This window comes from Silene latifolia, chromosome 7 (assembly GCF_048544455.1).
Source record: "Silene latifolia isolate original U9 population chromosome 7, ASM4854445v1, whole genome shotgun sequence".
Classification (NCBI taxonomy): domain Eukaryota; kingdom Viridiplantae; phylum Streptophyta; class Magnoliopsida; order Caryophyllales; family Caryophyllaceae; genus Silene; species Silene latifolia.
This window is the reverse complement of record NC_133532.1, coordinates 125,065,160-125,081,093: the sequence shown is the minus strand read 5'-3', so window position 1 is coordinate 125,081,093 and position 15,934 is coordinate 125,065,160. Positions and strand designations below refer to the sequence as shown.

At 35.5% G+C, this 15,934-nt stretch overlaps 1 protein-coding gene across 1 annotated transcript; it reads left to right on the top strand.

The window, feature by feature from the left end:
• The first annotated feature begins 387 nt into the window (after positions 1-387).
• Positions 388-15,573, top strand: LOC141591364 (protein SIEVE ELEMENT OCCLUSION B-like). The gene is made up of 7 exons (XM_074411679.1): positions 388-701; positions 7,901-7,996; positions 8,657-9,027; positions 12,215-12,321; positions 13,004-13,116; positions 13,242-13,712; positions 14,885-15,573. The coding sequence occupies exons 1-7, from the start codon at positions 522-524 to the stop codon at positions 15,326-15,328; spliced, it is 1,782 nt and encodes a 593-aa protein (XP_074267780.1). The 5' UTR covers positions 388-521; the 3' UTR covers positions 15,329-15,573.
• Positions 15,574-15,934: the final 361 nt, after the last annotated feature.

The following is a 15,934-nucleotide window of genomic DNA, read 5'->3' as shown; positions in this document are numbered from 1 at the left end:
GGCATTGAAAAATCCCATGATTTTGAAAAAACATGGGTTGTTTGGTTGCCATAAAATTTGGAAAATGTAGGAATTAAAACTTTTCAGGAACTTCCAATGCCTACATGATGTGGGAAGTTGCTTACCTACTCCTCCCTTGGTCATTGGAAGTTCCTGTGGAATTTAATTCCTACATGAGCAACCAAACACTTTTCCGAAATTCACCCGAATTGAATGAGGGAACTTAATTTCCATGAATTATAGATTTCTAGGAAAATTAAGTTCCTTAATCAACCAAACAACTCCCTATTGAATAAAAATATGGAGTACACGACACTCAATCAAAAGGAGCCTCACAAGTCACACCACTACAAACAATATAAATCATTTTTTATCGTTCATTTATCTATCTTATAATACCATTCACAAAACGTTATGTTTGAGATTTTACCGAAACTCTAATTATTAATAGGATCGTTATAATAACATTAAGTTTTCGAATTGCTGAGGTACTCCTTCCGTCCTAATTAAAAGACAAGGGCATGGAGAAAACTCGAGAGCAAAGTGGAGAAGAAGATCCGACGTACTCGGATTCTTACCTTTTGTCAAAAATTCTAGAGTTCCATAAGCCTACTTACAGAGAACCAGTTTTCGACTCTTTGTTAACAATTGTTAAGGCCATTAACGAGCGTGCCACAGGGACCATTGGAGAACATTCAAAGGTATGTTTGCATACATCGTATTTTTTTGAAAGGGTTGTGCAAGAAAAGAGAGCACTAACCAATTTTGATTAGTTTGATACTGTGTGTAATCAAGTTCCTTAAATTATAAATGTAGCAAATTAATTCCGTAAGTTTCTCTTAATGTGCAATTAACCACTTATCTTATTTTTAAGAATAAAATTTGCTAGTTAGATATTTTACGATTATTGAAAATAAAAATTATTGATTACAGAATAGATTTTAATCTTAAAATTCTTGATTATTAAAAAAACATGTTCAAATAATTTTTTTAAATATTTTGGTGAAAAATGTTCATGATATGAGAATTGTTAATAATGTTACAATGAAAAGTTACATGACCAAATTTTTATTTATACTAAAACTGGTTGGCATTTTTCGTTGAAAATATAAATATTTTATTTAGTTATTTAAGAAACATATTTATAATAGTTTTTATAATAGAAAACAATAGGTTTTAGTTAAAAAATGGTGAAAATTTTGATTTGTGCTTAATTGCACATTTTTGGAAAGTTATGGAGCTAATTTGCTACAAGTAAAATTTAAGGGGCTCATTTGCACATAACTCATAAATTATGTGGATAATTTGCTACATTCTCGGATCATAAATCATTGAAAGTAACTAAATCCCTGAGCGGTCTTCGTTCATTAGCTTGCAATATATAGTCTAGTACATAGGTTAGATACAATGTGAACGTAATACAGAATATCTACGACACGCTATCAAATAAAATATATACAATATTACTATTTACTAATACACTCCCGCAGTCGAAGTGGGACGAGGTCGGACGCAAAGACTGGTCCGAAACTTAAATAAAAATAATAACCACCTCTTATGAGAGTCAAGAGAGGTCTCTCGCTAACATTAATGAGATAGCGTCGTCTCTCTTAAGAATTTGTGTTAACAACCACCACAAATGGTGCCAAAGGAGGGAGTAATATTTTTTGGTGGAACGGGGATTCATACTAAGGCCCTTTTTTTTTGGACTTAATTTAAGTTGTTATAAGTTCGATTCGATCAGTTTAGTTCAGTATGTATTGCTACATACGGAGTATGTCATATTGTCGACTACAATCTATCAAATTAAATGAAATCGATTCGATCAAAAACTTTTGAAGATCCAAAGACCCTCTTGTAGAGGATGTGTAGAAGCGGAACAAATTAAGTTTATAGATCTTTGTTTGAATTTTAGAGTTAATTAAATTTTACTCCCTTTTGAAATCCACTTTTAATCCACTTTTTTAAAACTATCTCCTTTCAAAATATTTTCCTGTCTGTTTTTGAACTTAATATATTTGTAGCTTAGCCAATTTATACTTCGAAAAGTAAAACTATGTAGACAAATGGAGCCATTATGGAGGGAGAGTTCAAAAAGAGAGGAAATAAGTCACTTAAATTGAACTTTTAAAGCAATTTTAGGAAAAAAAAAATGCAGCTTTAGGGAGAATTTAAGCAAAAAAATATAAAAGAGAGTAATTTTAAAATTGTGTATTCAAAAGTTAATTAAAATCTAATTAACTCTTTATTTTATTCGATTTTGTATTTTTGATCCGATCAAAATTTAATATATGTTGTTGCTCATAATATGGTGACTCATGCTCTTGCTCATGCATGGGGCTGTAAATAATCTGAGCCGGCTCGTAGAGCCCTCGGAATCAGCTCGGTCAAAACTCGGCTCGAAGTCGGTCAAAACTGATTCCGAACCGATCTCGAGCCGAGATTTACAAAATCCGAGCCGATTCCAAGCTTAGTAGAGTTCGGATCGGAAGCTCGAGTGGGCTCGTTTTATTTTTTATTATTATTTAATTTTGGCATTTTACAGTTGTTTTTATTCTTAGTAAAATGTTATTTAGAATTTATGAGTATATTTTTATTATAGTTGATAAAAATTGTATATTTACAGTTAACTTAGCCTATAAAAATTTATGAGTATTATTTTTAATTAGATATAAAAGTTAAAGAAAGTAAAGAAAATAATAATTTTTTTTTTTTTTTGACAACAATACATAGCATAGCTTACAATAGAGCTTTCTGGGCAAGATTATGAGCTATCCTATTCACTCCCCTAGGACAATAACTAAGAGAACAACAATGGAAACGAGACGCAATAGACTTAAGATCCTGGATAATGCAACTAATAGACGCAATCGCCCTCTCCGCTGCGGCAACCTGCATAACCAAATTTAGACAATCTGTAACAAGTCTAATGTGGAGATAGCCTTCGTCCAAGGCCCATTTTAGCGCCATGATAGCAGCATGCCCTTCGGCATGCAGGGCAGATGAAGCAAACGTGCGATCATGAGCAGTAGTCCTTAAGGTTCCATTACCATCCAACAAGCACCACCCCATGCCAGAACTTCTATCCTCTCTCCAAGCAGCATCACACTTGACAGTGCAAACATTCCCACAATCAGGCCCACCAACAATCCAAAAAGGAAAAGAATTTCTAATCCTCTTTGCTAAAACAAAATCAGGAGAGATGTTCACGAAAGGCGCTTGAATAAGGCAAGCGCTCTTGCTACAAACAACCTCATTCATACACTGAATGTCACCCATAATAGCATTGAGAGCACTCATAGGCCAAGGGCGGCGATTCTGGAAAATCATCTCATTCCTGCAACACCAAATTCTCCAGAGGGTAGCAAGAAGGGGAAAAACGAGCGAGTTAGAATCAGGCCCTTTTAAAAAGTAAGTAACCCAGTTTATGACCCAATCCCTAACATCAATATCCACCCCATCCGTGAGTCTGAGTCCCAAAGGACAGCCAAACCAGAGTGCCTTTGCAAAACTACAATCTCTGAAAAGATGAGAGATAGATTCCACACAAGGGGAAGAGCCTTCACAAAGAGAACATGTAGAGCGCCAATGCATATTTCGTTTAAGAAATTCAGAGCCAACGGGAAGGGCATTAGCCATAAATTTCCATAAAAACACCCTTAGTTTCATAGAAATAGGCAATTTCCATAGCTTTGATTTGCAGAAAGCAACAATAGTTGCAGACATTCTAGAACGATCAGCCGCCGAGTTAGAACCAATAGATAAGCCCTTAACAGCAGCATAATATCCAGATTTGACAGTGAAATCGCCATGTTTAGACAGTTTCCAGTAGAAGGAGTCATCTGAAGGCTGACACGGGATGTAAGTTGCGAGGATTTTTTTCTTAACTCCCTCACCAGGATCGAAACCAAAAGAGGAGAAATCCCATCTCCTACGATTATCATGAAGATCACCAACCAGGAACGTAGCATTAATAGGAGCATCAATAAAATCCCCACAGAGATCACGAAGACTGTAGCCCTCGATCCATCTACTCGTCCAGGCATTAAGACGAGAGGACGAGCCAATCGTCCAAGCAATATTGTTGTAAATAAGATCAGAGCCCCAGATTAAGCTTTTTAAAGCCCATGACGACGCTTGGGGAGTCTTCCATCGGTTCTGGAAAAATGGGTCATTTTGCATACCAAGCTTGGGACCAATAACTTTACTAATAAGGCTTCCTGGAACACTTAAAATTCTCCAAGCAGACTTGGCAAGAAGAGCTTGGTTAAAACAGCCAATATTGCGAAGACCAAGACCCCCTTCTCCAACCGACCTACTAAGGAAGTCTTTACTACACCAATGAATAGACTTATTAATTCTAGTTCCACTCCACCAAAAATGCACCATCAGAGACTGAAGCTTTGACGTTACACTTACCGGTATGCGAAATACCGATAGAGAGAAAAGAGATAGTGAAGAGAGAACAGAACGAATAAGGGTCAATTTACCCGCCGAAGAGAGAAGAATGTTATTCCAGGAGGATAGCCTGCGCTTGGTTTTGTCAACAAGAAATTTAAATAAGTCCCTTTTAGAAGACCCAATACTCGTTGGTAGGCCAAGATAATTGCCAAGATCTTGCTTAGATGCAAATTTGTACTCAGTCAAGCACTTCTTGACCGTCATAAGAGAGCAATTCGGGCTGAAAAGAATAGAGGACTTATCTTTATTAATGCATTGCCCAGAGGCAACACAATATTCATCAATAATGTTCATAAGAAAGTCCAAGTCCCCATAATCACCGCGAATAAAGAAGAGAGAATCATCCGCAAATAATAAATGGGATATAGCCGGTCCGTTCTTGCAGATTTTGATACCCTTAATGAAGGTGCCATCCTGAGCGTATAGAATCATTTGAGAAAGAACTTCCGTGCAAAGCGCGAAAATATACGGAGATAAGGGATCACCTTGCCTAATCCCACAGCGAGGTTGAAATTTTTCCATAGGCGCACCATTAATCAGAATATCATAGGTAACAGTTTCAATAGTACTCATAATAAGGTGAACCATAGAGCCCGGCAAGTTTAAGCTGGAGAGCACCCCTCTAATGAAGTTCCAGTTTAGTCTATCATAAGCTTTACTCATATCAGCCTTAACCGCCATCAAACCCTTCTTACCATAATTCCTATGATTGATAACATGTAGGATTTCTTGGGCAATGACAATATTATCCGCAATACTTCTATTTGGGACGAAAGCACTTTGGAATGGACCAACTAGATCATCCATAACCCCTTTTAATCTGTTCGCAATACATTTTGTAACAACCTTCATAATAACGTTGCAGAGACTAATCGGCCGAAAATCCCCAACTCCTTCCGGACAATCATTTTTAGGAATGAGAACAATAAAGGTTTTATTAAAATCTTTAATCACATTGCCCGAGTTGAGAATATTGAGAGCATCATTAATCACATCCTTCTTAACAATAGCCCAATACCTCTGGTAGAAGGCCGCCGGTATACCGTCAGGACCTGGTGATTTTAAGGGACCCAATTGGAAAATAGCCTGTCGAACTTCATTTCTCGAATAGACACGGCCCAACTTGGCCCTCTCCTCAAAGCCAACTTTACGCTTGAGATTATCAAAAAGATAACCATAATTACACATGTAATTGTCAAAGCACTCAGGCTCAGCATCAGACTTAAAAATAGTGGAAAAGTGTTTAAGAAACAAACCACCAATCTCCTTCATATCAAAAGTCCATTCATTAGACTCCTTCTTAATACCCAAGATAGTATTAGCACCAGACCGTCCTTTAACCCAATTGAAAAAGTATTTAGTGCACGTGTCTCCCTCACAATTCCATTTCTGTTTTGTACGTTGTCGCCAATAAGTGCCAGCAGCAGTAGCGAATTCCATAAGCTTTTTGTGACATAGAACATAATTATCAGTGACACCACCATTCTCAATATCAATGAGATAGGACTCAAGTTCCTGATCAAATGCACTCCACTTTAATCCCCACTCATCTTTTTTGTTGCAAGCCCAAACTCTGAAGGCATTACTGGTACGACGTAATTTGGACAAAAGAACCTTAAAGCAAAGCGAGGCAGGTCGTCACCGGAGGTCGGACAGGACGGCCTCAATCCCAGAAACAAAGAAAAACAGACGGCGAAGGCACGGTGGGTGGATGGGAAGCGCGACAGGACACGTTGTTTTTGGGGGAAACCAAAAAATTGAGATGTGTCAATCGCCGGAGAGAGGACATGGGAGTGACCCATCTCCGGCGATTGGGTAGGGTGAGAAAAAGGGGGGGCTAGTGTGGAAGACGGAGACGGCGGAGCAGGGAGATCAGGGGTTGGGGGATTTTCCGATTTGCGATTGGGTTATTGCGGTTTTTTTCCTGCTTTCTCTCTCCTACAATTAACTACTGCTTCTAAGTTCCTGAAAATAATAATTTAATTGAGAACGAATCGAACTCGAGTTGAGCTCGAGCCTAATCCGAGCTGATTCCGAGCTTTAATTTTTTGAGCTCGGAGAATTCCGAGCCGATTCCGAGCTCAAGCTCAAATTTCCGAGCCGATTCCAAGCCCACCCGAGCTCGAGCTCAGATCGGCTCGGTTACACCCCTAGGTACCATATGTGATAGGAAGACGGTTTTGGCCTAATGTCATACCGGCTGAAGCTGAAGCTGTGAACTCTTTTGATCGTTTATTAATGAATTAGTACCCTTTTCGGGTTTTCTCAAAAAAAAAAAAATTAATATATGTTGTTGACCTTGTTGTTGTTGTCTTATGATTTTTTATTAATGAAATAATTCATTCGTTCTCAAAAAAAAAAATATATTAAAGCATCTTGTTTTTTCATTTTGTTTCGTTTTCTTGTCAAAACATTTAAATTTGTTTTGATGTAGTATATTTGTGCGAACTTGGTGATAAAGGATGTGCTAATAGGTTTATTATATATACACCATGTATTCAATCAGAATGATCTATCAATAATACATTCTCCCTTATTATCGTCTCCCCTCTATAATCTTAACATGGTATCAGAGCCTCGATCTTGAGGTCTCTATAAACCGCTTCCGCATTCTTATCGGTGGGTGGCCGGAAATTTACACCCACCGGTAGGATTTTCAACCACAAATAATAATTTCTAGTTTGAATTCAAAAAAAAAAAAAAAGTTTTGATCTTTGTTTGTTTGAATGTTTGATGTTGCGTTTCAATTGTCAGGACGTAGTTTTTCTTAGCACAATAATGCTTTCCTCATTTTCCTTCTATGGTGTGGAGATTTTATACTTGCTTTGTTCAAGATATCCACATCTTGTTTTTTGATTTTGACGAGCGATTAAGAATTTTCTGTCTCTTTGAAATTTACAAGTCTTTTACTTCGTTTAAGATGGTACAAATTAAAAACTGACTGGCGAGTTACGCAATTTTAATCACCATGATGGTGGTTTAGATCTATTTGGAGTTCGAAAAACTTAGCGTTCTCCATATTTTGAAATTGACGGATAATTTTCCGTTTGACTGAAATTTGTTTAGGTCCGATTAGTATTCCTAGCAAATTATTTGATATTCGACAAGTCCGAAAAGGTTAACGTTCTTGTTCGAATAAATTTTCTACCTTTGAAAACGAAGAAGATTACTAAAGATCGAAGAAATTGAAGATTTCATTTTTTTTCTTTTGTATTTCTCCAATCGTAAAGTTCGTACTATGTACTGCCTTTACGATTGCGGGAAGGTATTAGGATATTAGCCCCATTAGGGCTGACTATCATCTAGGGTTTGAAAGTGACGGCTATCGTCTAGGGTTTATGCTAATAGGTTTATTATATATACACCATGTATTCAATCAGAATGATCTATCAATAATACATTCTCCCTTATTATCGTCTCCCCTCTATAATCTTAACAGGATGCCTTATTGGAGGGCGGTAAGGGAACTTATGCTCTTCAGGATCTCGGAGTCGATACTAAAGTGCAAGATATAATTCGAGACCTATCCTACCAGGTAACTGATTAACATATATACTTGTTGATTGCAATTTTGAAATAATATTAATGCGAGTAACGATCTATAATAACTTATGAACCTCATTAATCGTTATAATTAAATGAGGCACATAAGATCATATAATATCGTTATACGAACCAAAATGGTGTTATAGAATACCAACTGTATATTTTGTTTCTCCCATGTTATTGTTAAACTCCTGATCCGGATCGTAGGATCTTACGATTCTACGATCCAAAAGTGGTGACCGATCCTGATCCTAGGTAGGATCTTAATTTTGTAGGATCTTACGATTCAAATTGTTTCAGCTTTTTTTATAGTAAAATCTTAACCCGATCCTAAGATCCTGCGATTATACGACTCAATCATATATTATTAACATTTCAATTTTTTCAGTTATTAAAATTTTATATATGAATTTTAAAATAGAAAATTACTATAAACGGAAAAAAATTGTAAACACATGCTAAGATAATAGTGTGTTTAAACTTTAAACACAAGATTTTAAAACATATTTTGATAACACAATTATGTATTTTAGTTAATTTGTAGTAAGATCTTACGATTCTACGATCCAATCCTACCAATTCGATCCTAGTCAGCTTATCGATTCAAAGTAGGATCCCGATCCTAACAACATTGGTTTCTCCATTGCAGGTGACAAGTGAGATTTTAAATGGCAAGGATGCACACTATATAACAATGAAGTTGTTAAATCTGTTACCAAACTTCTATTTCATCAACAAAATGATACTCATATTAACAGCATTGGCGCTGACCTTTGGCGATTTCTGCCTCCTTATTCGAATTTACGCTGACAATGCTATTAACGGACAGGAACTGACATGTGAGGAAAAAAATACTTATAGAAATATTCAGTTTAAAGCCAATGAATTCATCAAATACGTGGATAATCTAAATAAATACCGTCAATATGATGGAACGGCAGTGCTTGTCTACTGGGTAGTGAGATGTGCGATTGTTGCAACAACCCAGCTCGTTATGTTGTCTAGCCGGGGACTTGATCAGTAAGTTAATTATTCTACTTTTAATAGTTTCTCATATGCATGCAGAATAATCTACTATTAATAGTTTGTAATATGCAGATTGCAGAATATAGTAATTCCTGCATTCCACTTTTGTTGTCCTAGTTTGACTAAAAGTAATATTTAATAAGAAAAATGGGTGAAATAACATAAACATAAACGCCCCTTGACCAACAAACTTAAATACAATATACTCCGTTTAAGCAAAATGGGAAATGAGAAGTTACTTAACTAGGGGCACTGGCGGATCCAAGGGTAAGCTATTAAGGCTAAAGCCTGAGTAATTTCTAGGTAAAAAAAATATATATAATATGAAGTAATAAATTATTAGATGTTAGCTTGTGGTTTGGTGATCATAAGGTTGGTTTTCACGCTAGTTACCCAGGTTCGATTCTCTACCACAAGATTTTTTTTTTTAATTTATGAATGGTGTGTTGTAGGGCTAATCCAAAAATTCAATTATCCAAACCGATCCGAAAGTTAAGTTTGGATCGGATATCCGATTCGAAATCTTTGGATGGGTTATAGGTGGGGTAGTTTCGGGATCGGGTAAAATACGGGTCAGGTGTATTGCGGGACAAGTAAAATAAAGGGTCAAGTCTATACGGGTTTCAGATCGGGTTCGGGTAAAAAAACGGGTTGATCAACAACTTTTTCTGAAAAACATTTTTAAAAATTTTCTATACGTTTTGACTCCTCCTACGCGTCTTAGTAATCTTAATTGTCACCATCACCACCACCGCCCATCATCATCATCATCATCATCATCATCATCATCATCATCATCATCATCATCATCATCATCATCATCATCATCATCATCATTATCTCCGCAAAGTACAAAAGCGAGGCTCAATTAAGATGACCGTGATGACGTTGTATGTGGTTCGACGTGATAAGGTAGGTAGCAATGTTGACGTGCACCGGGTTCAAGCTCATGATGTTGCAGTGTTAACATGGATAGCACGTGGTTCGAGGTGATGAGGTGACAATGCTGATGTGATATGCGGTTCGACGTAATACCGCAGGAGTGATGGCGTGGCACACACTATGAGATGATGAGGTCGTATGTGGTTTGAGGTGATGACCGATGACGTGGCAATGTTCACTTGGATAGGACGCGTTGTCGGTACGTGGAATGCAGTTTGACGTAATACGATAAGATGAGGTGACATGTGGTTCAAGGTAATGATGTGGCAATCTTGACTCGGATAACACGCGGTCTGTGGTGGTAGTGCTGACGTGGAATGCAGTTCGACGTAATACACTGGGAATGATGGCGTGGCACACACTTCAGATGATAAGGTGGTATATGGTTCGAGGTGAGGACGTGGCGATGTTGACTTGGATACAATTTTCGAAGTTTTTAGTTAAATTTTTCGAAAAAAGTTCGAGGGTGTTTTATAAAATTAGTCGTTCGCCCCCCTAAATTTAAATCCTAACTCCGCCACTGGACCCAACAGTCAACCCATTGTTATTTACGGGTCAATTTTCGGATTGGAACAGGTTTTGATAGGTCTAATTCGACTTAATGAATAGGCGACGTAAGTGTACCCACATGATAAAGTTAAAGATAGCTTATCCACGGAGTTACTTTATCATTACCAATTGACTACAAGAGCATCTTCCCTTTTCCTTTTTCCTTTTTTTTTTTGATATGGAAAGGAAACTAGGTTGATTGAAAGATCAACCTATAACATACTTACGGATGAGAAACGGTACAAGGAAATCTCGGAGTTCCAAAATACCAGGCAAACCAAATATGGGGAAGAAGAACATGAAGGGCCAGAGCAAAGTGACTCTCAAAAGAGAGAGTCTAAAACACAACCCACATGAAAAAGTTCCAGAAAACAAAGAGAGTTGAGAGCGCAAAAACATAGATCTAAAGATCTAGACAAACCATTACAAGAACAAAAAAAAATAAGCCCAAAGACTGCACCTCAACAAAAGCAAAAGATAAAAAACTTCAAAGGTTAGAATGGAATAGATTCCACAACCAATAAAAAATCTTAAGAAAGGAAGCACAAATTTCAGATCTTCATTTCTTAACATCATTAAATTGGAAGGGAGGTGGCTGTGTGGTGTGCTTGTTGGAATTGCTGGATTTCCTTTGTTTGCTCACAAAATTATGCTGCCAACCCCAAAAACTCAACCCTTTATTCTTAATCTTTGCTCAAAATTCTAAATTTCATGTTTCTATTTCAATTCTTAAATTAAACCTTCAGTCTTAAGATATATGACTAAAAGAACTCTGCTAGGCTAAAATAGAGAGTAATTAAAATCTAATCTTATAGTAGGTAAAACTCAAGAAAGGAGACAAGAAGAAATTCTAAAAAAAAAAAGAGATGAAGAAAGAATGAGAATTTCTGGGGTTTTTTTTGCTTTTTGAGAGAATTTTCTCTCTCTAAGAATTTAGAGGGAGAGACTCAATGGAGTTTTCCTTGGGGTTATGACGTCTTTTCTTGTGAGTGTAAATAAATATTGGAAGTTGATTTGACTGATAAAAATTATTTATTGTGATGAATATTGGAGATTATAATATTATCTCCAAATTATATCATGAATCTTATTTCTATAGTGTAGGATCTTCATGCTTGTTCTCCAAGTTAGTTATAGTGGCTAGGGTTCGTACATAGTCTTGAATCATGTGTATTTTTTTTATAAGACAAGAAAATTAGGTTGATCATCTGGGGTAGGACCAACCTATCTCATCCTTTCGAATGAGTGAGATAAGTTGAAGTCACCGGCTTTAACCATCTCGAAAGAGTTGGACATGAATGTCCAATAGAAGCATGAAGTCAGCAACTTTGTTGGCTTCACGAAAGCAATGTTTAATTATCGCTTCATCGAACAAATGAAGTGATAATTTCACATTCTTGATAATATTATAGATTTCCAAAGGAATTTGCCAAGTAATACGGAGTGAGTTAATAACACATAAATTATCCCCTCCACAATTAACTTTGAGATTACTAACTGTTTAGCGGCTAAAATACCTTCTTTTAAAACGAGAGCTTCCGCAACAAGAATACTATTAGATCCGCAATTGAATCAAGTGTATTGTATCTCCTATATAAACCTTAGCTTGTTTGTACATCTACAATATTTATTTATTTTATGCGATTCTTGTACTTGTAAAACCTTTCTTCTAAATTCTATCAATGGATAGATATTTGGTAGGTATTCGTGGCTTTCCAACCTTGAAGGAATTTGACAAGCTCGAATCACTCAATGTAGATATTATGCTCAAAATATCTGAATCAGAAATGCTCGAGAGTAAGTGATCGAATATATATATATATATATATATATATATATATATATATATATATATATATATATATATATATATATATATATAATGAGAACCGTGGGAACCCTTTCTAAATCATCATCAAATCTTGTTCCGAAAGTTTTGATAAATCATTTACCCTTAGTTTAGTTTATTCAAACACAATTTTAGTATAGCTAAACAAAATGTATTGATTTTATTAACAACATATAAACTTAATGTACAAAAATACAATTAGGCATACTAAAACGGTTATAGATGCACGAAAACAAATACTAGGTGCATGAAAATTGTTACATGCATGAAAATGATTACTAGGTGCATGAAAACAACAGGTTCAAGGTGCATGAAAATGAATTCTAGGTGCGTGAAAATTGTCAGATACATGAAAATGAGTAGTAGGTGCATAGAAATTAATAAAATGCATCTCGTCTCGATTTTTATCACTAGTTTATGTTTTTTAGACTAAGAAATATATTATCTAGCCATAAAATTCCATGCCGAATCCAAATATGTCATTTTTTTTTAAAAAAAAAAATTCATAAGGTGGAGTTCTCACGGTTCTCATTATGTTGGTGGTTCTCATAGGATCTCAATTCCATTTACTTAGACCCAGAAAATTACAAATACGAATCTAAATTTCTAGTGTTTGAAACAATAATGCAGAGGGGCAGAAACCTATTAAAAGTCGTCTTGTAGATAAAAATGACATTATCAAGAGCATTATCACCCCAGAAATAGACGTTTCTCCGTTGTACCATGGTGTGACCAAGAGTAAGGTATGTGCTTGAATCGATTTGAGCACATCAATACTATATATTAAATTCAGAAACCAAGGGACTTTAATGTAATTCAAGAAAGTTATACAAATTAATATGTACGTCTTGTGTAATATGCATGGCAGGATGAGCTTGACGCCTTGAATGGGAAACGTGTGCTGCTTCTTATCTCAGGGCTAGACATTGCTCCTGAAGATATAAAAAATCTTAAGCATATCACCATTAACCCTAATTCAGATGAAATTGTGTGGATACCCATCGTAAACCCAAACCCCTCGATTGAAATAATAACTCAGCTTGAAACCTTGCAAAACTCAATGCCATGGTACTCTGTCCACCAACCTTCAAAGACGATCACAGAAGACGCAATTAATTACTTCACAAAGCAATGGAACTTTATTAGTACTCCAATTCTTATTCTCTTAAGTCCTTTTGGAGAAGTGCTCAATAAAACTGCAATCCACATGGTGCGGATTTGGCAAAACCTCTCGTTTGATAAACTTACAAGTTATAAGTCGGAGCTACAACGATGGAGGAGGGAAACATGGAACCTAAAGCTACTTCTAAATCATATTGATCCCCTCATTCAAAAATGGGTAACTATTTCATTTTTTAAATTTGATCGTATGTAGTTGAATTAAATCTGCTAATTGAAATATATTAGTCAAATACATCTATTAAATTGTTAATTGAAATATACTAGTTAAACCTGTTAATCTAATACTCCCTTCATTCAACTCCACTTTACATGTTTGCTTTATCACGTTTGCCAACGCGACTTTTACGTGCTAAATATCTTTAGCTACGTATTTGTAAAAATTATAAAAGTTAGATATTTTTAATGTACTTTTAAAGACGAATCAAATAAGATCACACATGAATATATTTTAATTTATGTATCGAGAAAAAATTGAAGTTGAATGTGCGCTTGTGAATAGTGTGCAAAAGAGAAACATGCAAAGTGGAGTTGAATGGAGGGAGTATGTCATTTATTGGCCTTGTTTGGTAAACAACAGATTAATTTCAGCATAAACAGATTTCAAAAGCAGATTATAAATGACAGATTTTATTAGAAGCTTTGACTAACATATTATAATTAGCATAATTAATTTGAGTGTTTGGTTGTTGGCAGATTACGATTAGTAGATTATTATTTTTCTTTGTAAAATGGAGAAAAATTTCCTTTTTTACAATATGCTAATCAATATGCTGGGGTAAACAGCATATTGTAAAATAACATATTGACCCCAAATATGCTCTTTCAATATGTTAACAAACACTAAAAGTAGCATATTGATTGGTCAAACATGCTAAAATCCTTGAATATGCTAAAAATTGGCCAATATGCCGTTTACCAAGCAGCCCCATTATCTGTTTTACCAATATGTTTCTGCTAATATTAATCTGATGAATAACAAATAGCTCTATAATTCTTTACTTTTCTTATTGCCAACTTTATTTACTTAGTAACGACCAAATCCGGATATTATATTTAAATAAAACCTGGGGATTTAATTCTGGCTCATGTTAAACAGATTCTAGATGAAACGTACATTTTCTTGAAATATACTAGTCAAACCCGATAATTACCAAACACCATTTATTGAATCTGTTAATTGAAATATACTAGTCAAACCTGTTAATCTAATATGTCATTTATTATCTATTTTACCAATATGTTTCTTCTAATATTAATCTGCTAAATAACAAATCCGGATATTATATTTAAATAAAACCTGGGGATTTAATTCTGGCTCATGTTAAACAGATTCAAGATGAAAAATACATTTTCTTGTATGGAGGTAACGACATAGAGTGGATACGCGCGTTTATACGGCAGGCGGGTTCTTTAGCAAGTGTTCTACATATTCATATAGAAATGGTGTATGTGGGAATAAGCCACAATAAAGACCAAGTTTGCAGGTTGCAAGAAATAATAACGATGGAAAAGTTAAGTTATTGTTTACCTGAATCAAGCGGGGCGTATTTCCGGTCACGACTCGATAGCATGATATACTCCATAATAGAATTCAAGTTGAGTATGGGTGTTAATTTTCCAAGGGGTACTGAAGTACTATTAGAGGAGATTCGACGATTTCAGAGACATGAAGAATGGGCTTTGCTTGCAAAAGGGTCAACAATTCTAGTCAATGGGTCGGGTTCAATTGCCTTAAATGCCCTTGAACAAATAGAGAAATGGAAGACACATTGAATTAATGGAATGTCTAAAAGGGTTAAGAGAAAGAAGGCTGACCTGTTCCAGTTCGATGACCACTATCATCCTCCCCGTAAACCATTTCGTCTTTCTGTTTCAATTAAATACTTTTGTACTTTTAGTTCGAGTACCTGGCTTTCTAGTAGTCTAAGAAACTTGGGTACTCCTATGCTTGTAATGTAAACTTGGTTTTTCTTTTAATTACAGTTTATCGTTGTCCAAAAAAAAAAAAAATGCGTAATGTGTATTTAGTGGATTATTAGAGCACAACCTTCTTACATGAAACAAGCTCTCAAACACATGGAGTTCATGTAAGAAATATTGGGCTTAAATACACTAATATATGTAGACGAATGATTTATTCGGTAATAATTGTATTTATGAGCTATAAGTTAAGGTTAGCGCAAAATAAGGTGATTCAATGCGGTATTTATTATACGGGCATATTATTTATATACGTCTTAAAAAGTACGGGTCAGTTTATTATCTAAGAGTAACTCATTAGGTTTGTTAATGCATGATGGACGTGTTAGACTAAGGAGACCCTAGTTAAATCTACTCTAACTACCTTAGCCAATTACAGTATGCATACGGCTAAACTTC